Source organism: Typopeltis vanoorti, chromosome 12 (genome assembly GCF_054136105.1).
Source record: "Typopeltis vanoorti isolate ZY-2024b chromosome 12, IOZ_Tvanoo_1.0, whole genome shotgun sequence".
Classification (NCBI taxonomy): Eukaryota; Metazoa; Arthropoda; class Arachnida; order Uropygi; family Thelyphonidae; genus Typopeltis; species Typopeltis vanoorti.
The window spans coordinates 125485859-125508200 of NC_143560.1; the positions used below are offsets into that span (position 1 = coordinate 125485859).

The 22342-nt window shown below is 38.4% G+C and overlaps 1 protein-coding gene across 6 annotated transcripts in view; it reads left to right on the plus strand.

Moving 5' to 3' along the window:
- The window catches only part of LOC150101210 (nuclear factor 1 X-type-like), a 675427-nt gene that overhangs the window by 498472 nt on the left and 154613 nt on the right, over positions 1-22342 (plus strand). For all 6 annotated transcript variants that reach the window (XM_090401618.1, XM_090401622.1, XM_090401623.1 and 3 more), the window contains one exon: positions 11516-11697. In XM_090401618.1, the coding sequence (XP_090257744.1) occupies positions 11516-11697 (182 nt within the window). The remainder of the gene's footprint in view (positions 1-11515; positions 11698-22342) is intronic.

Consider the following 22342-nt stretch of genomic DNA (forward strand, 5'->3'; position numbering starts at 1 on the left):
CCATGGGGTTAAGGTCTGGGGAGTTTGGAGGCCAAACATTTGGACTGGTGAAGTCGTAGAAATTTTCAGACAACCATTTTTGACTTTTCCCAGAGGTGTGGCAAGGGGCCGAATCCTGCTGCCATACATACGGCCTACCATTGGCTACCCTTGTTATCCAGGGCTTGACTACAGTTAGCAACTCCACGAACAAAGCCCGAATTCCAATGCCAGGGTTCTTCAACACCTGTTCCTGCAGATTTGCGAGGAATTCTGCTGTACGAACGGAATCAGATCGTCTGCTAGGGATCTTTCTTCTTGCTACATCCTCGTAGTCACCATTGCAAGTCTCTAGTTCATGCCTGATTGTTTTTACTGTATTCAGGGAGCATTGGGCAGCAGTCGTAATATCCTTATTTTGATGGCGGGCACGAATCATCATGATACAAGTTATTCTCTTCCATGATTCAGGTGGGTTCCAGCTATCCATCCTTTCTGACATCTTGTATATGAATGAAGAAGGGTCCAAACTTTTAAATGAAGAGAAGTGTGTGTTAATACATGTAACTTACGGAAAAATATAATTAATTATAAATATGTCAAATTTATCCCGAACACCCTGTATATTTATTTATTTTTAATTAAGTTAGGAATTATTGATCTTTTATAGTTATCTTACATTAGCTACTTAGGTAGCACTTTTTAGAATTGGGTGTTGATGTTTAATTGCCATTGTGTGATCTTGTGCTGATGATGCCTATGATACTAGGTGAAAATTTTACGTTAATAAAGTTTTTTTTTATGTGAGTTTTCCTCCAGTTTTATTATTCTTTTCATTATGCCAACTCATAGTATTTCATCATTGAAACAGAAATTTAGCTTGGTGTCATATATCAAGTAAGTAATCAGGAACAGGGTAAGCCATATAATAACTATTACTATTATACTGGGGGAGGGGGACTTCAATATTTAATACACCACCATAACTTGAAAGATTCACCAAAGCAGTTGTACATAGTGTGGCTTTTGTTCATTCACATAAGTATTTTTTTTTTATGCGACTTCTATCCAGGAAAAGCTCTAAACCTAATATTCATTGATGCTAATTACTAATCATTCTGGTTCTAGTTTTGACAGTCATTTATATTGGTATTAAATGTCAGTAATCAAGGTCTACATTGATTAGTTTACATCACAACTGTCCAAACTTACGTCCACCACCAAAAGGAATGTATGCTTGTCTTTGTGTGAACCAGCATGCATCCCATGCCAGAGAATGCCAATTCTTGAATCTTCAGTTTTGGAACTTCTCTGTCTTAAGCTTTCCTTGTTCAATTTAGATACATTAATCTACTCTATCTTTACTGCACTCCAAAATTTTGAAACATTTTTTGGCATCTCCGTTTTTATATCTGAAGCTTAACTAGTAAGTGTTCTGCTGCCCTAATAGTGAAATGTTCTTATTAGTTTTCCTCAGCTTCAACAGGCTTCCCTTTTCCAAGTCAGTCAGCAATCTGACTGACTTGGAAAAGGGAAGCCTGTTGTGGAAGTATTTGCCAAAAGCAATAATCGGATGCAATTTTTCCGTCTACTAACCATAATACCAGACTTTTAACCATACTGATTAACCAGTTCTCCTTCCAGAATAAACCTTAGAAACCACCTCTCTTTTTCCATGGAATTCCCTTCACTCTGTCTTTCCATCCTCATATCCTTTGGCACTACAAGGATGCAAAATGGGACGAATTTCAGGATTTCCTTTCCAAAGCCTACTGCTTGCATTCTCTTAGTCCAAACAAATGCTTTGAATGAGTTACAGAAATTATTTATGCCAGCATGAAGACTGTCTTCATGCTGTTACAAACTCCTACCAAAATTCAGGATCAAGTTGTTCTTTGAGATTTTTTTCCAACAAAAAGCATTTGTCATTCTGCAGTACAAGGAAGTGAGTGAAATTCAGCATATTGCAAGTAGCTTGTAATAAGTTTGAGCAAATTAACATGAGAATTCAAGGATAAGGAAATAAACTTTAATAGCCAAATATTTCAACCAACTTGAAAATTGTGGGTCCTCATCAGTGGCACAAGGCTAGTTGAACACAAAATAGAGCATGAATAATAGATTATTTAAAATAGTAAGACCTGCATGATGTTATAAATAGAAATGGTGCACAATAACAGCATAAGTGGATGAAAGAAGAAGCATTAAATTATTGAAAGTTATTAATGATGTTTGATTTGAATGAGACTTTCCCATATCTTTGATAGGAAGAGGCAGTCATTTCAATTCAGGTTTGGACAGTGCAGCAAGGTTTCAGTGCTCTCTTTAAACAAATATTCAAACTTGTGGTGGCACTGATAAAGTAAGCATGTTTCAAACAAGAGGATATTGTGGTCAATATCAGTTCAGTGTGGTGATAGACCATATTTCTCAGATTTTTTATTAATGATGTAAGTTTAGTATTATTTTAATAATTTCTCTACAGAATATCTGATTTGTCTGAAGTAAGAAAGTTGACATTCACGAGTAACTTGGTAGATACTAGGAAGAAAAAGAAGGAATTGTTTATCTTTAGAAGATTGATACGTTGAAACGAATGAATGTAGCCATTAAATTCAGTATCTTTAAGGATTTTTGAGATTGGTTCAGAGATGCCAAAAATGTATGAGATAGGAACCCTTTGTATTGTTTCATGGTTGCTTGAGGGAGGCTTGTATGAATCAAAAACATGTTGTATAGTCCAATCTGAAAAGCCATTCAGTTCCATAAAATGCTTGATATCCAAAAGTTCTTGTTTTAACTTTTGTGGTTTAAAGCATACAATATGAGCACAATATAACAGAGGTTTTATGATTCCAATTTTTCAAGAAGGGTGGTTAGTTGATTCCTGTTGTATGTAGCATCATACAACAGAAACTAGTGATGGTAGGTTTGCGACAAACAGTAGTTAATTCACCCAAAGAAAGCAGAAGAGATAAAGTCTAAGAATGCTGGTTTCTATTTGTTTTCTGTTTCTTTTCTATTTTCATAGGGAAGTTAATCCAGGGATGTCAAAAGGCAGGTAGTGTATCTTCATTGTGGAGCCAGACAGCAAAGATGTCATTAACGTGACATAACATACCTAAAATGAAGGTTGAAGTGGTATAAATGAGAAAAGGATTTCTTCTAAGTGCTTTAGATAAAAGTTTTCAAGAGCTGGAGAGATTGGGCTCCCCATACTGGTCCTTTCAATTTATCTGTAAAATCTCTTTTGGGATATAAAATAGTTTGAGTGGATGGCAGTCTAATGTGACTATATCTGGAGGAAAGGCTTGTGAAAGCAGATGAAGGTAATCTTCCTGAGGCACGTTGGTGAATAAGGATTCAGTTTCAGAGCTGGCTATTAAGTCTATAGGTTGAAGGGATTAATTTCTCACTTTATCTAGAAACTCTGAGGAATTTTTTATGAAAGAATGGGAGTTGCTAATTTGGAATTTTTAATAGACTGACTAAAAACTTCTTCACCGATCTCCTCATTCCTGAGGATTTGTGACCTTGGCAACAATGTTTCTCCATCTACTTCTGTCTCTTTTTGATGTTTAACTGATTGAGAATGCTGACATTGGTTCTTTTATCCATCCATGAGATATTCAACATCCTTCTCCAGCACCACATTTCAAAGCTGTCAAGTGTCTCTCTTATCAAGTGTCCATGATTCTGCACCATAGAGAATGATTAAGAAAACAAGGGTATTCACTAATTTATGTTTGGTAGTGTTAGAAATATTTCTATCTTTCCATAGCTGTGTTTTTTGTGTCACGGCATTCTTTCCCATTGCAATTCTTCTTTTATTTCTGTATGACAACCGCCTTTATTATTTATCAGTCCTCAAAGATATATGGAGGCCTGATAGATAATAAAGTCGATGTTATGTGTAGCTGTTTCTTCTTTTCCTATTATTATTGAGAATGCTGACATTGGTTCTTTTATCCATCCATATACTTGGCCTTATTTCTGTTAACTAGGAACTTAGCTGTGCAATAAGTAGGAGAGCATGTACAATCCATGATTGGACAAAGAGATATGTTTGTTTTATGTATCTTAGGCAGACATTTGGGTAGATAGGCATTCCTACCTACTTAGGAAGCCTAATGACATGAGAGAAGTTGAAGAGATGTGAGAATAAGAATAAAATCTAAAGTTTTTGCTACAGATAAAAAACCAGATTTTCACAGTAGTCCATGTCCGGTTTAATCAAAGCATTGTACTCTGTCTTATTATAGTAGTGTAGTCATCATCATCATCTTGTGTTTATCCCTTGAACTTCACATATATTGACCATCATTCAAAAGACCCTGAAGCTGATTCACCTACTGGAATACAGTTCCTCGGATAAGTAGCTAGCATTATACTTCAAATCATGTAACTTTGCACTGGGCAACATTAAAAGCTGGCACATTTTTTCAGTAAAGCTTATTCAGTATTTCTGAAGAGAATCCACATCAGATTACTGCTTATTACTTTTCCAAACTTTGCATTGTCAGGAAACTATTCCCTGTTCATAATAATGCTTCATGGTATAAACAACATCAAGAGAGGGAAAAAATTAATTAATTTATTGAACTTACTAATATTTCATTGGTTTTCTACCCAGCATTTTCAGAGCACAAATAACTCTGACAAGTACACTAAAACATTAGAAACAATTCAATTTGTAACCAATACAGAACTAATGTCCTAACATAGTGCCCTCTATATGCTAGTTAACAGTAAAATTAATTTGAAGAAGTCAGGCTCTCTACTCTTAGAATAAACATCTCCTAGATCTTTGGCAAATTAATGCAACCATATTTGTTAAGATTGGGTTGGTGGAGTGCTTCATAGCAGATGCTGATTTTACATAAAAGTTGCTATTGGTCTGTTAGAATCGACATCTGCTATGAAGCATTCCACCAACCTAAACAAATATGGTTCCATGCCAAAGATCTGAACAATAGTCATTCTGAGACCAGATTAGCACTTATTCAAGTACTGTCTCTAACATTCCCCCAATTCAGAAAATCTTTCTGACCTCTTTAACCTCCTCTTCATGAAAGCTGATTTCATAAATTCCACATTTCTAAACAGTGAAGTCATCTTCTTGGTGACTTGTCATAATGACAATTCTTCCCATTTGTCTGAACTATCGATACCCGTCCAGAAGAACACAGAAAATATGTCCTGTATTCACACTACACTTGCTTCAAGGTAGCAGACCATGCCATGGATGTTGATCACCAGATTCAGTAGGTGGGGGAGGACTCCCTCCTTTACAGAAACAGATTTAAATCAGAAAGACTACTTAATCTAGCCATAAATACTGTTACAATTTGAACAGTGCATAAACCTTTAATCTCTCAGTAAATCATTTACAGCTTTCAGCATATACAAACCACATGTATAACAGGCATATGGCAGCACTCAGTGTTCAAAATGTCTCCTCCTCCCTTTTCCCTTGGTGCATGCCCAAAGTCTGTGAGGACACATATTGATAGCGACATGCACAACGTCCAATGGAAATGCTGCCACTGTTTGCTCCAAGTCCATCTTCAGGCTGGTGATGCTGGAGTGTTGTTTCTTGCAAGCTAATCTCTCAAACTCTGACCACAGATTGAAGTCCAGTGGATTTAGATCGGGACTTCCAGGTGGCTAATCAGATGGTGATATGTGATTGGGCACATTTACCTCCAGCCATGGTTGTGCAGGGGCCGAGTCCTATTTGCAGGTCCACTGTCTACCATGAAACAAATGGTTGTTCAGTGGCTATACCACAGGGTCCAGCACAGTGTCATGATACACTTTGGCAGAGGTTTGGACCCCTTTCTCACAGAACTGCAACTTGGATACACCCAAATATGTCACATCCCCCCCCCCCCCACACACACAAAACAAACCATTACTGATGCAAGGTGATCACCTTTGAATCCTGGGTGCTAATGGCACATGCTGTGCAACCATCCAGGGCATATACCCAATTGTTTCAGCAGTTAAATGACTCTTCAGTGGTGAAAATCTTCTCATCTTTGAAAAGGATATCTCTGTGTCTGTTTGCATACTGAACAGACACAGACAGATTATCATCCTCTGCTGCATAAGTTGTAGTGTTATGAAATGTCCAGTTGATGGGCTCTCATCCCCGGGTCATCAGTTAGTACACCTAACATCATTCTCTGCAAAACATTCATCTCTTGCGACTTCACTTTCTGCTTTCTCACAGAATTATGGTGAAGGTCGTCTTCACAGCCCTCACAAGCTGATGTGTCCTAATGCAGCATAATTGACCTGCTCTATGGCAGTCGGTCTTATTATTATACTTACTATTATAACTGTTAATAGTCTGATACACAAGCATCCTACCGATCCTGAGTTTTTTAGCATGTTGGAAATAACAGATAGCTGCATTCCAACCTTATGAAGTGCTATTACAGCTACATGGTTCTCATAATCTCCTCACTGCATTGGCTGTGCTCAGTGCCACTAGCAGAATCGGGCTTGCAAAATTTTGTGGGCAGCATGTCGCTGTGCAGAAGTTGTAACAGTATTTATGCCAAGACTGTGTATTTTTGGAATCTGCCATAGCACTACAACATTTCCAACCATAAACAAATTTAGCTGCATCACGTTGCCAGAAATCTAGGAGAGAGACCCTCAACACGTTTCCATCACTGCCCCATAGAGGATGCCAGTTAGCCTTCCTAGTAGTGTGCCAGTGTGCATATACTCAGCATATCTCTTTGTGTTCATGAAGATGCCTTGGTGATCAAGGCAAAATATTGGCTTAGTAATCTAATTATCTAAATAATTTCAGTTAGTTTTATTTAAATAGTTAAATAACAAGGCCCCACAGTAACTCAAAACATGAGACCTTAATTATCCTTCCATCGGAAGTGGAGAATGCTCTAAAGCAAATGAAATCTGACAAAGCACCAGGGATAGACCAAATTCCATTAGAATTCTGGAAAAAAGGAAAGCAAACAACTTTAAAATTCCTTACCACACTTTTCAACAAAATCATTAAATCAGGAGAAATACCAGATTGGAGAACAGCAATTATCATACCAATTTACAAGAAAGGTGATAAGAAAAATTGTAAAAATTGCAGACCAATCACATTACTCAGCCATGCTTACAAAATATTTACAAGAGTATTATAGAATAGAATAAAGAGCACATATGAGATCATTCTTAGTGGTGAACAGGCAAGCTTCAGAAAGAATCACTCCACATTGGATCAGATCTTCGTAATACAGACTAGCAGAATTATACTGGGAACATAACAAAAATATCTATTACTGTTTTAGAGATTTTAAACAGGCATTCGACTCAATAAATAGAGTAACTTTATTAAGAATATTAAAACAGAAACAAATCGATGAAGATACCCTAGACTTCTTAGAAAAATATTATAGTCTCACAGAAGCAATAATTAAATTTAATAGTATAATAACAGACATAAATGTCAGTAAAGGAGTAGTCCAAGGATGTCCCATCTCCCCATACCTTTTTAACCATCTACCTAGAGGATATGGTAAAACAATTCAATTATTTAAGAACAGTAATAACAGAACACTTAGATACCAATTACCACTATTAAACATAGAAAATCGACTGCATAGTCATCATTTAATAAGCTAGGTAAAATATGGAAAAATACTAAAATCTCCAAACCTCTAAAAATAAAATTATATAATGCAATTATAATATCCACTGTGCTATATGCTTCAGAAACTTTGACACTCAAGAAGACAGAGATATGAAAACTGGAGGATTTTGAGATGAAATATCTCAGAAAAATAAATAAAACAAAATGGACAGAAATTAACTGAATATTATTATCTAACCTTAGAGAGTCCAAAGACTCATCGAGGGAGGGTACCTGCTCTACAATTCTCTGTCTCCACCACTCTACTAACTGCAACTACCTTCATCTGCACCAGCGCCATCTACCACCATCACCACTAGTATTTTCACAGACAATCACAAACATCCATGCCCACGGCGAAATTCAAACCCACAGCCTTTTGGCTGGAGAGCAGGCAAAAGAAAAGAAAACAAATGATACCGTAAGACAAGACCTAAACTATACAGACTGGTTAATAGAAAAGATCAAAAGAAGACAACTTCAAGCTCTAGCTTGAAGTTGTCAAACTTTGGCTCTAGGAAGACTAAGAACTAAATGAATAACATCAATAAAGGTTAACTCTGGATTACAAACCTATAGACAGCTCACCAGTCATGCAAGAAACTGCGACTCCTGGAGGTTGTTGTGGAAACACGGAAGACTCAACCCATCCTCGACTGAAGAGGACAGTAAGTAAGTTAATTATTAACTTTAGATGTCTGTTTTAATCTACTAAATATCAACACGAGTCGATGTCCAAATATCTATACCAGATAAATGGAAAAGCTGGTGATTGTTAGAGATCTAAGCAACAGAGTAAGAAAATGTTTGTATGTTTCCCAACTGCCTACTGTATTTTTGATCAGGACATGAACTAGTCATCACAAATGCCATGTTTTAACCTAAGCATGTGCACAACTGCACATGGATAGAAGCACATGCACACAAAATTCTTCTTGACTATATCATTCATAGTGATATCTTCTTTGCCTCTGCAGGATACAAAAGTATATGCTGGATGTTTGAAACAGGAAGTAATCACCATTTAGTTTTAAGCAGAATAAAAATTAATATCATACTGACAATAAATATATGTAAGAGATTTATTAGTAATTAAAAATTCACCAGCTTTTATAGGTAAACTGTGGCCTCGCATCTACGTCGATTCCAGGCCTTGGCTGGAAAAACTCTGAAGAAGACATTGATTTATCTGTGAAGGCATGTGGTAAGGTGATTTGCAAAGCTAGAGAAATCTAAACATCATGGTGGTTGCAAGAAGTTAAGCAAAAATAAGAAAGCATAACAGTAGTTCTTAGCAAGTTAGCAGATGTCCTTTCAGGACATCTGCTAACTTGCTAAGAAGGTAGCTTAACAAAAGGTAGCTTTTGTTAAAGGTAGCTTAACAGAAGGTCCCTAAAGGTAGCTTAACAAAAGTCATGGAAAGATATAAAATTTGGAAGATAAATATCACAAAAGTGGCAAAATGTTCTGGAGGCTGTTGAAAAGTTTTGAAATGGAAGCAAGAATACTGTAAAAAGAATCTGATGATAAAGATGATATAAAAACTGAAGATAACAGTATTCTATATGTCTGGAATAGCACTTGGAAAGATTATTAAATGAGATGAGCACCGATATCCCTGAATTAGGAGGAATTGCATTCAAGAGTACTTGAGACAGAAAAAGTAATCAGAAACCTGAAATGTGGAAAGACAGCTGGAGTCGATGATATTTGACCAGAAATGCCAATATGGATCTGTAAACATTTTACAGTTGTGACACTACATAATTAAGAAAGCCTATTCAAAAGTTCGAATTCTGGTTGATTGGGGTAGAGTTATTATAGTTTTCCCATCTATCTTTTTATACCTAGGAATAAAATAATGTTAAGAATTGCATAGGAATTTCCTTGCTGAGTGTTCCAAATAAGATTTGTACAGGAATACTTGAAAAGAAGTTAAACAAAATTGTCGAAGAGAAACTAGGGGAAGAATAAACTGAGTTCAAGGCCAAATAGAAGTTGTCAGAATCATCTTTCCACTTTGCTACAAATACAGGTACACCACCAATTTTCCAACTCCCTTTGTTTAGCAGCCTTGCTGGATTAGTCATTTTGCTGGACCAACTGAGGTCATGTAATAACGATTCATCAGCACACCTCTGATCTATTAATTATACCCCTCCCACATCTCTAAAAACCATGGTCCTAAAAACTTGAATATTAAATATAACTTAAATCTGATTTAAATGACTTAATGAAATACATCGTGATTCAGAACAATGTAATTTCAGCATTAGTATAGCAATGACCAGATTTTCATAAATCTGCTTGGTATATCCTGCTTCTTTACAGGATACAGCAGGTAGCAATATGCAAAAAAGTGTAATTTTCTTGGAAATAAGTTGCACTTTTTTGAATACTCAAGAAATACTTCTTTCCTTTGATGCATTGAATCCTGTCAGTACAAGCCACAACTTATGCCATCATTTTTTTCTTTAGTGTTGATGTGTGCACTTTCTTCCAGTCACTTGCAAGAAACCAAAGCACTTCTTTCATGTTAAAGTATTTAATAAATGTTTCTACAGGCTTTCCAGCATTTACATCTAAGAAACATTTCATGAAAAGTGAGTGATATTTAGCCTTCATAGAGCATAATCTTCATTTGTCTTGGATAAGGTATGTACAGTTTAGTAGGAAGTGCAGTATACAAACATTTTACTTACACAGGAGTCCAGCTCTGGGGTGAGCTGAGCATTTGTCTAGAATGAGAAGAATTCTGCGTTGTTTTAGTAGGTGTATAGATGTGTGGTATGCTTGGGCTTCAGGTTTTTTTGAACCATTCTAAATTAATCTTGCAGTAATCGAGCCATTTTTGTTTGCATGATATATTAGAAGAATATTTAGAGCCTTTCAAAACTAAAGGCCCTAGGGCATTTAGTTTTTCCTGTTTCTGGCAGCATACATCTATGCTGTCTTCTGCATTTGAGCATCCTAGAACAGTAACTCTCTCTCTTCTTAGATTTACTGTTAATGTCCTTTACAGTTTCTTCATCATTATATGCTTTGCTTCGAACTGAGGTGCTCGTCATCTACAAGTTCATCCATGCACTTGGTAGCTGCTTCGTGGCTTGCAGACCATTTTTCACCACAAACTTTATGGATAGAAATTCCATGACGCTTCTTGAACCTTTAAAGCTGAAGTATCCTCACCACAGTCACTTGTACGGTAATTAAGCAAACAAATGCTTAATTATTTAAGTGCATCTGTAGTGGTTCATTGAAGTAGTCAGATGGTCACAGGAATTTCAAGTGGCTCTTAATTTTTCCAAACTGAAAGATAGTCTGGAAGTGCCGGACTATCTTATGACAATGCACTGTGTCATAAGACTGGTTCTGTAACTGTGTGGTTGTGGACATAAACTCACTATACTTGATGGGACTCCAATGAGCGTTATTGAACATCTGTGACATGAACATGAGGTCAAGGGATGGATACCCCTCAACTGTCCAGGACTCATTGCATGCCTAGAAGAAGAATGGGCCAAAATTCCCATTGATCACTATCATACACTTGTGGAAAGTACGCTCCGTAAAATTGCTACAGCCATTGCAGAGAAAGGAGTGATATGGCTGTTTGTTTCTCACACTATGGTGTCCATTGACTTCTTTCCAAGCAGTGTATATCATTACATTCAATGTAATTAATATTCTATTATCAGCCGATGGTATGCCACTTAATTTAGTTGATATTATTAGTGTATGTTGTAATTTCCTTAAATTACAGTTATGTCACTTAATATAGAAAATAAATCTCGCTTTTTTTCAGCATCGGCAACTATTACTGTAAGAATAATACCTTATAACAATGCAAATCATTTTATGTATTTTAAACAACAGCAATGCAGCAACAGCATAGCTCCATGGGCATAGCTTCCTCAGCTTCCAGTCTTGGTGGTCCATTGTCTCATTCTAATCCTTATTATATGACACCTGGTAAATATCAAGAAAATGGTGATACACTCTCTGATTTTGTGAATCTGGTTTGCCAAGAAGCTCAGAATTCAGGTACAAATCCTCAGGTAAGAGATCTTATAAGCTTTAAATAATTTGGATAGTTGTGTAATGAGTTCCACATATAATATAATCCAGTATAAATATTATCAGCTTACACTATTAACTCATCTCTCTTATTCTAATGGAAATGTACTATCACAAACTATTCCTATAGTCCCAATTCATATAATGCATTGTACATTATTATGTATTATGCCGGCCTGGTTGGCCGAGTGGTTAGCATATCCGCTCTCCAGCCAAATGGCTGCGGGTTCGAATCCTACCGTGGGCATGGATGTTTCTGATTGTCTGTGAAAGCACTAGTAGTGGCAGTCGGCGGTAGATGGCATTGGTGTTAGGTGATGAAGGTTGGTGGAGTAGTGAGACGAGGAGTTGTAGAGTTGATGCCCTCCCTCAATGAGTCTTTGGACTCCCTGGAGGTGTGATATAATAATAATATATATTAGGTGAGTGGTGTGATTCAACATAATAAGAGAGAAGGAACACAGAGTGGACTAGGAAGGTGAGGGTGGATAGGGGGGACACTGTGTGAAAAGTGTAGATGATGGTTTCAGGAATAGATGTGTGTGTGTGCAAAAAAGGATTAAGACAACCAAGGATGTGGGTGGTGACATTTAGGTCTGGGGGATGGGGTGTAATATCAGTGATAATAGACAGCAGTGGACAGAGTGTAGAGGAGTCATGCCCAAGAAGTGAGGTTAGAAGTGGGGACTTGTTATAGAAACTGAAATGAGTTATTGTGTATGTTTACAAATCCTAGGGATATGTATATGTACAAATCCTAGGGATAGAGGGATATGTAGTCTTATGTGAGGACAAAGCAAAAAGGGAAGAGTTGTGCCCATCTAGAGTGGGGATGCAAGGAGGAAATACTAACAGTGGTTTTGAAGCAGCATGGTGTTGAAGTGGAAGTGAATAGTATGAAATGTTTAGTAGAGTGTTGCTATAGACCTGGTAATGTGGAAGGCAATGAGAAGAAAATGTTTAGACAGATTAGTCTCTGGCTAATAAGAAAAGGATGATCATTATGGACAATTTCAATTATGGTAATATAATTGAAACTTGACAAACTGGAATGAAGAGATAAATCAGGAACCAAAGAGAATGAATTTCCTGAGTTTTTAAGCAGCATGTAACAGAGGCCACACATGGATCGAAAGTCTTGGATTTGATTATCTCATCAGAAGATGTTGTTGTAAATGAAGTGTTCATAATCTTCTTTTAGCTGGTGAAAGTGGCCATGACGTGATCGCTTGGATAGTGGCCAGCCATATCGGGAATTTTGTGAGAAAGGGTTATATGCAGAACTCTAAGGTGGATGATTATGGCAAACTCAGGAAGTGGCTTGCAGTGATAACATGGAGTGAGGAATTGCATGGGAAGGAAATTAATGCTGCTTGGTCTCTACTCAGGAAGTAGCTGACAGAGGTAATGAATGCATGTATTCCAGAGGTGAGGAGATTAAATAAGGTAGGTGTAAAATGGATGAGTGAGGAGGTGAAGCATGCAATCTGAAAGGAAAAGACATTGTGGAGGTGGCACAAGATGAATGGAGATAATCAATTATGTGAGGAGGATAATGAGCAAGCGCGGTATACAAGCAGCAGTTAGCAAATGATGCTAAAAGAAATTCTAGGCAGTTTTTTCATTATCTGGCAAGTGGAGGAAGAATGATTATGGAAGGATAATGTTGGTCAGTGATAATGGGAGAATGATAAACACTGAAGAGGATATAGTAGAGGTATTTAATGAGCAGTTCATTAAAGTATTCCATCCTTGCGATTGTAACATAATGCAGAACTTGAGATCAGTGAGAATGGGGGGAGAAACCACTGATGGTGAGTGAGCAGGAGGTACATGAGGAATTGAGTAAACTTGTGGCCAAATGTCAACAAGGCCATTGGACTTGATGGTATATCACTACATGTCTTGAAGAAATTTTTCTGGGAGATAAAAACAGCTTTATCTTGCCTCTTTAACACACATCTTGGATTAGCCTAAATTCCAGAGGAGTGGAAAGAGGTCAGAATTGTTCAGCTTCATAAAGGTGGTGATAAGCAGGTTTTGAATTATAGGTCAATCTTCTTGTCTGGAGTTGTGGTCAAGATGTTGGAGAGATAGTGAAGACAAGGATTCAGAACTGGGTAGACAGCAGTAGAATTCTCTTTAGTGGACAGCATGGGTTTGCTAAAGGAAGATTGTGTTTTAGCAGTCTGCTTACTTATAACAATGTGACAAATCCATTGGACAACGGAGATGCATATACAGTAGGTATTTAGATTTTGCAAAGCCTTTCGATAGATTACCACATGACAAACTAGTAGTTAAATTGTAATCATTCTCCCAACAGATGGGGTTGGATTGGAGATTAGCTGTTTTGAGAGAAACAATGGGAGCTACATCTGGTGTTTATTGCTCTGGAGAAAGCGTACAATAGAGTGCCAAGGCAAGAAGTCTGGAGGTGTCTGAGGGAGAAGAAGGTACCAGAGAAATGTGTCAGGTTGCTGCAGGAGATGTACAGAAATGTGAAGACAAGAGTTCGGGCCTACCTGGGAAAGACAAAAAGTTTTCAAATGACAGTTGGCTTGCATCAAGGGTCAGCATTAAGTCCGTTCCTGTTTAATATTGGTGACAGAGGTGGTGATGGAGGAGGTGAGAGAAGCCGCCTTGGACAATGTTGTATGCAGAAGACATCTTGCTGTGTGCAGAATCAAGAGAAGAAGTGGCAGCTAAACTGGAAAGATGGAGGAAAGTACTGGAAGAGAGAGGTATGAGACTGAGGAGAAGTAAGACAGAGTATATGTGTTGCAAAGTGGACGGCAGCCAGGAGACAGATCTGGAGCTGGAAGGAAATGTCATCAGGAAGGTTAGGGACTTTGGATACTTAGGTTCAACAGTGGAAGAGGATGGAGAGGCTGAGAAGGAAGCGGGATGGAGGAACTGGAGAGAGATGGCTGGAGTGCTATGCAATAATAGGGTGCCGATCAATCTGAAAGGCAAAATCTATAGGTAGGACAGTAGTGAGACCAGCTATGATGTATGCTATGGAAACTGTGTCCCTGAAGAAAAATGACAGCAGGATGGAGGTAGCGGAGATGAGAATGCTTAGGTGGATGTGCGGTGTGACCAAAAAGGATCAGAAATGACTACGTGAGGGGAATGGTGAACATTACGAAGATAGAGGAGGCAGGGTTGAGATGGTTTGGTTGTGTGATGAGGAGGGAGGATGAATATGTGGAAAGAAAGGTCATGCAGATGGATGTGCAGGGGAGAAGGAAGTGCAGGCAGCCAAAGAAGAGATGGAGGGATCTGGTGGAAGAGGACTTGAGGATGAAGAACTTGGGTGTGGTTACAGCCCAAGACAAGAGGATGTGGAGGAGACTCACCAAAAACAGCAACCCCACTTAAGTGGGACAAGCTGCAGCAGAAGAAGATTGGAGATTAGCTGTCTGATAGATAGCAGCAAGTTAATTTACAATACCAGCAGTTAGTCCTAGGGGATAGATGTAGAGAGGAATCTGAAAAATTTTATAAACGGTTGCAATCTGTTATCAGTGAATGTAGTAAAAGTTTAGTTAATGCTATCAGTGAATTTTAATGTCAGAATAGAGAATGTTTCATTTCCAACAATTTAAATCTAAATGGAGAAGCAACTTAATTCTGTGACCTTTTCTCTTTGAGTGGGTTGGTTTCCCATTGCCTTCTTGCCATGAGTATTTATGACTGTAGCCATGTGTGTTTGTGGGACCTGTTTGCCTGTTCTGAGGGATGAAAAACCCTCCACTTCTGTGTGAGACCAGTTAACTCACCTTTAGTCGAAAGAGACCAGATAAAGGTTCTTCATGTCATGGATGGGAATCAAACCGTCTTTCCGACCAAAGGACTTTGACTGTACCAGCTGAGCTATGGAGGGTGAACCTACAATTAACCAAAATGAAGAATTCCTTCTAGATTTTATGTCTCCATAATTTATACATAGTGTATTTTCTTCCATTGTTTAGAGATGATTTTTATATATATATATGCCCCCCCCCCAACACACACACACACACACACACACACACACACACACACACACACACACACACACACACACACACACACACATAAAAGGGAAGTAAACCTATAACAGATCAGTGTTGCACGTGGACAAGAGAGAAGAAAAAAGGAGGAATCTGTTTACTTTTTTTTTTTTAATTACAGATTGTATTCTTTAGGAAATTGCAGCTGAGTGGGAAGGCCATTAGAAAGAAGAAGAAAAAAGTTTATAGAATAAAAGAGGAAGAAGAGAAGTTGGATTTCAAGCTGGACTGTAAAAACATGTCAGTTAGCAGTAGCTATTGTTCTTATGATTTTGGAGAAAGTAAATGAATAATAATGGCCAATTCAGCAGATCATTGTCCATGAAAGTATAGAAGAGGCATATGGTAAACACTGAACATCTGTGGGAGAGGAATCATTAATTTAACCAGATTGTTCTCTTCAGGATATATTTGAGCAATCTTAGAGAGGAGTTTGGTGCACCAACCCAAATATGTGAGCAATATTCCATGGTTGAATGGATGTGGGATTTGTATAGAGTTAGGAGGTATGAAGTAACGTTTTGTGCAAAAAAGTGCACCACTTTTTTTGTGACTGCAGAGGCTATAGTTTAGATGTATTTTTAAAGGAAAAGTTGGAGATATAGATCAGTCCAAGGAGAGAAATCTGATCATTTTTGCATCTTATGTTATTCAAAGTTAGGCGGAAGAGTGTGAGCTCTTTCTTGCGAGCTATCAGACAGGATTAAGTTTTGGTGGCATTAAAGCCTACAGACTTGTCCTTCCCCATTGAAATACAGCTAGGAGACTGAAATTCAGTGCCATTGGTCTTGTGGATCCTGAGGACTAACAGTTGAGCACTACAAACTTTATCATATGAAAAGTAGGAATGGAGTGTACTGTTGTTGGCAAACCTATGGATTGGATTTGAAGTCTCTAAGAGCAATCATTATCAAAGAACTGTTTTATCATCACCGGACAGTGTTCTTGTGAAATAAAATATGATTTCAGTCCCTTATAGATTTCGAGTATTCTGTCAATAGCTGAAAGTAGCAAAAGAAAACGGGTGTTGCCATGTTGAAGAACCTTTTTATACTCTACATCTACAAATTCACAGAACGCTTTTAGTTGAGTGACTCGAACCATATAAATGTGGAAATGTTTATAAATTTTGACTACTAAAGCTTCTATTTCAATAGGTAGTACATCAACTGCAGTTTGAAGACAGTTGTGAACGATGTGAGCACCACAACCAATGCCCACAATATTTCTTCCTAGTTCCTTCTTCAATCGACTGTAAATATTGTTTTCTCCTCTCCGTTTTACACCCCCAAAATTGGTATTGCAGTTATCTCCACAAAATCCAATAATTTTTTTTGTTATATTATGAGTTTTCATAACTGACATTAAATGTTTTTTTAGTATTTCTGCAGTTTCACCGGGAACTGATTGAAAGTCTAAAAGTTTAACTTTTACTCCACAATCTGGTGCAAAATACCGCACAACACATGGCACAGTTTTAATTTCTTTCCTGTTGGAAGAATCAATTGATATCGTCACAAAAGCTGAAACAACAGTGGCTTAATCACATTAACAATGACAGCTTCACATTTTGTTCTACAGTCTAAACTTTGTTTCAAAAAGCTTTGATATCAATTTAGATGAACAATCGGCAGACTTAAAGCTGAGATTGTGAATAGCAACATGAAATGCAAAAGTTGCTTCTTTAGCAGCCATTAAAAATTCTTTGTCACTTGGATCGGCACCTTTAAAATATGACAATATCTTTAAGGACGTTCCTGCCACTGCTAGACTAGCCTTATGTTTCACACATGTCAAGTGATTTTTTATGTCCGAACGCCCACCATGAGCCACAGAAAATTCTGAAGAGCACTGTTCACATTTCACTTTGTCAATATGACCACAAACTTTCTTCAAAAATGGATAATCCTTTTTTAAATCATCTGCAAACACACAGTTTCTTTTTGGCATTTTGGGGTTAAATTAATTTAATGAAGTAAAAAAAATCACAAACAACATGCCGAAAAGAAACACCGACTCGCAATCTAAACTCAACCAAGATTACGCATGCTCAACAGTGACTTGCGACGCAGCGTACAGGCCAGAGTCAAAGTGGGGTATTCATGTTGCCTAATCGCCATTTTCCAAGGCTGTGCTTTTTGTACTGCATGTATATTCTGCACTTTTAAATTTTTACCAAATAATCGGGACAAAATGACAAACTGGCCAGGACACTGGGATCATACCTTCAAACTGGGACGTATGGTAAGCCTAGGTATTAGTGAGACCAGACTTTTAGAGGCTAATATACTAACTGGTATCAAGTACAAAAGTACAGTATTTTTAGCAAGGATAGAGAAATAGGAGGGATGTGCTGCAAATGTTATCTGATGATTTGAGTCTATTAATGTACAAAACTATGACTGCAATACTACTAACAATTCTCCATGTAAGAGTGAGTTTGGTGCTAGTTGGTGTGAGGAGGATTCCAAAAAGATCAAATACATGGTGGAGTGTTGTTACAGTTCTAATGAAGTATTGCTTGTGACAATTAAATGCATCATCATAACGCTAATTACGGATATAGTCCATATTGGTCTGTTCAGGTCTCATTACCCATTAATATCCTTTTTTAAGGTCTACCTGGCCTTCTCTTTCCAGTTGGATTATATTTTATTTGTTTAGGATATCGAGTGTTGGTCGTTCGGTTTACATGTTCTATCCATTTTTGTTTATAGTTGTATAGTTTCTCTTCTATTGATTTTATTTTTAGTTCTTTTAAAATATCTTTGTTCTTGGTCTAATAATGTGTATTTTGCAGTTCTCATAAATCTCATTTTACTTGTTTTTATTGTTTGTTTATTGCCCAAATTTCACTGCCATATATGTGGGCACTGCTAAAGTATTGTATATTTTCAAGTGTGTTTTTTTTTCTACTATATTTGGATTGAGTGTTCTATTTATCAGGCCTATAATCTGTAAAAATTGTGAAATTTTTAATTTTGTCTTTTTCTCCTTCATGCAAGTAAAAGAAGGAATGAATATGAAAGAATAATTCTTCTAAATCCAGATGGCGTGAGTGTTACAGATGCAGAAGAGGTTGTTCAGTTAATGAGTGCCCATTTTGTTAAAAGCTATCAACCTAGTGAATGCAACATTGAGCTCACTGTTACCTCTTCACTAGATGCAGAAATGCAGGTGTGTGAGAACGAGGTATTAGAGTGTCGCACAAACTGAATAAGAATTCAGTAGGGACTGATGGAATATCAGCATGTGTGCTAAAAGAGTGTTCAGCTGAACTGGCCATTCCTTTGACCTGGATATTTAATGAGTCTCAGATCAGGGAAGATTCTGCAGGAATGTATGGTAATTCCATTGCACAAGGGTGGTGCAAAGACCGATGTATACAACTATCAACCAATTAGTATCTCAGGAGTGGTGGTGAAGATTTTGGAAAAATTAGTTAGGGCCCACATTCAGAAATGGGTTGGCAATGAACAACATGGATTTACTAAGGGAACGTCATGTTATAGCAACTTGCTCACATTCTATAACAATGTTACCATTGAACTAGATAAGGGGAATGGATACACCATGATACTTTTGGATTTTGCTAAGGCTTTTGACAGAATACAGCATGGCAGACTGCTACATAAATTGGAGAAAATGGGTTTGGTTTATACAATATTAGCATGGATAAGAGGATGGCTGACTGACAGATATCAAAAAGTGGCATACAGGGAATCTGAATCGGCTCTCCTTCGAGCACTGTCTCTTGCTGGACATCCAGAACCCTTTCTTTCCTATGTTATGGAGCTATACTTGGGTAGCTCCATCACTATCACTGCAGGGTCCCATGCAACTTCTATTTCCGCAGTACAGGGTGTTCGCCAGGGTGATCCTCTGTCTCCCCTTTTCTTTAACTCTGTCATAGATGAGTTTCTTTACTCTCTAGATGCTTCTTCCTTTAATGCTATGCCTTTGCGGATGATCTTATTCTCATAGCCTCTACTAAGATAGGCTTGCAGGAACTCCTTGGCCGGGCAGTTGACTTCTTCTCTATTCGAGGACTTTCTCTTAATGTAGAGAAGTCCTGCTCTTTAGCTCTTGTCCCCTCTGGTCGTGAGAAGAAGCTTAAGGTCGAGACTATAGAGTTTCCCTGCATGGGAGATCGTTACATGCTTTGACCATCCTGGAAGAGTGGAGATACCTCGGTATCATGTTCACCCCAAAGGGAAGGTCTTCTGTCCCTTCTATCCTAGAAGCTGGGATCGCTTCTTTGAGGAAAGCTCCTCTTAAGCCCCAGAAAAGACTGTTTCTCCTTTCCCGCTATCCCCTGCCTTGCTTTTACCTCAAGTTGGTGCTTGGTAGGACATATATCTCGGTACTATCCCTCATGGACAAGGCTATCCGTTCAGCCGTGAGATCATGGCTCTGACTGCTGCCTGACACCCCTACTGCATATTTCCATGCAAGGGTGAAGAATGGTGGGTTCGGAGTTCCATCACTTAGGTGGCTGATCCCATGCCCGTGGCTGTCAAGAATCGCAAAGTTATAACTGCCTTCTTCCCCTATCTGCAGAGAGGCTTGCTATAGCCCATTAATACAAGAAGACTTTAGGCGGGCTAAAGGCCGGTCCCGTTATCAGGGTACCTTAATTGAGTCAGCACCCGCAGAACACAAGAGGTGGGCATCTCTGTTGCACTGTTCTGTAGATGGTGCTCCTTTAAAAGAGTCATATCTGGTGCCTCCCCAGCATGATTGGGTAAAGGATGGCACTAAACTCCTTCCTGGGTTCGAGTATATTGACCTTATCAGGACGGGGATCAATGCCCTGCCTACTTGAGCCTGCACAACTCGATTTGATAGCGACGACTCAAACTGTAGGGCTGGCTGCACTACAGTGAGACATTGTCTCATATAGCCCAGTGTTGCTTCTGCACCCATGGGGTCCGCATGCGGAGGCATGACGCCATGGTCTCCATTCGGAACAACCGCTTTAAGAACAAAAGCTGGGTGACCACAGTGGAACCACATTATAGGACCTCTGCAGGTTTGTGTAAGCCAGACTTAGTGATTAAAAGAGATAGTGACATTTGGGTAGTTGATGCACAGGTGGTGAGAACAGGGTGCCCACTAGCCTATAGCCATAACAGTAACGTTAACTACTATAAAAATAACCAAGATCTAGTTAGTAAGGTACGGGAGGAGCATGGGACAACTCCAAGGTTTACCAGCACCACCATCTCTTTACATGACATATGGAGTGCAGATAGTTATAAGGACTTAAAACAGCTTAGGCTTATGCAGGAGGATATAAATGTTCTTTCCTTGAGGGGGCCCTACAGGGCACACTGCTGGCATGGCATTGCCACCAGAGCATGACTACAATGATAACTAGAACAGGCATAGGGTAAAACACTTGTGAAGCCTATATCAAGTCTGAACGAGATGTCTGGACATGATGTAAGGGTAGTACTGCTCATAATTATTATTATTATTATTCAGGCCTCCATGGAGTCAAAAGACTCATCGTGGGAGGTCGTTTTTAGGAAATACAAAGTTTATCATACCACTCCTTGACCCCATTAACTGTTCCCACTCCAACCACTCTCTTAGGCAATGCATTCCAAGGTTCAACCACCCTCCACGCAAAGAAACCACTCCTCACCCTCTTGTGCACAGCCTCCTTTCATAACTTCCAGGGATGGCCCCTTGTCATCGCTCCTTCCTGTCGTTCCACCAAGTGAAAGAACTCTCCAATGTCTACCCTGTAACTGCCTCTCAACAGTTTAAAAGTCTCGATCACATCACCTCTCCTCCTTCTATCCACCAAACTCTGCAGTCCACATTCCCTCAGTCGATCCTCGTAACTCATATTGTACAGTCCTGAAACCATCTTTGTTATCTGCTTCTTTACCCTTTCCATGGTCAATTTATCCCCTTCAAATCCTGGTGACCAAATCTGAGAGCAATACTCTACGTGTGGTCTGATCAGGGCCTTATACAACGGAATGATAACTCTTTTATCTCTGCAGGTCAGCATCCTTCTCAGTATTACAGCAATCCTCTGAATTACCCTCACCACCTTTGCAATATGCTCCCTGAATTTCAGTTTTCTATTAATCACCATCCCTAGATCTCTTGTCTACCCTACCTCCTACAGTACAGCTCCTCCAATCAAGTACGCATCCTCCCATCAATGGATCCCAAACCTTAAGACTTTACATTTTGCTGCATTGATAATCAGTTTGCATAACCAGTACAAAGATTAATAAAAAAATAAAATAAAATAAAAAATAACAAGTGGTGTACCACAAGGATCAGTGCTTGGTCCACTGTTATTCATTCTGTACATTAATGATATTGGGAAGGATTTGACAAACGACATACAGTTTTTTGCTGATGATACAAAGATAGGTAGGATAGTCAGGAATGCTGCTGATATGCAGTCTTTGCAGAATGATTTCAATAGGCTGGAATTGTGGGCATGGGAAAATGGGTGCCAGTTCAATGTCAGTAAATGTAAAATCATTCACTTTGGCATGATTAGATATCCAATGTCATATTATATTGGTGGAATTAGGCT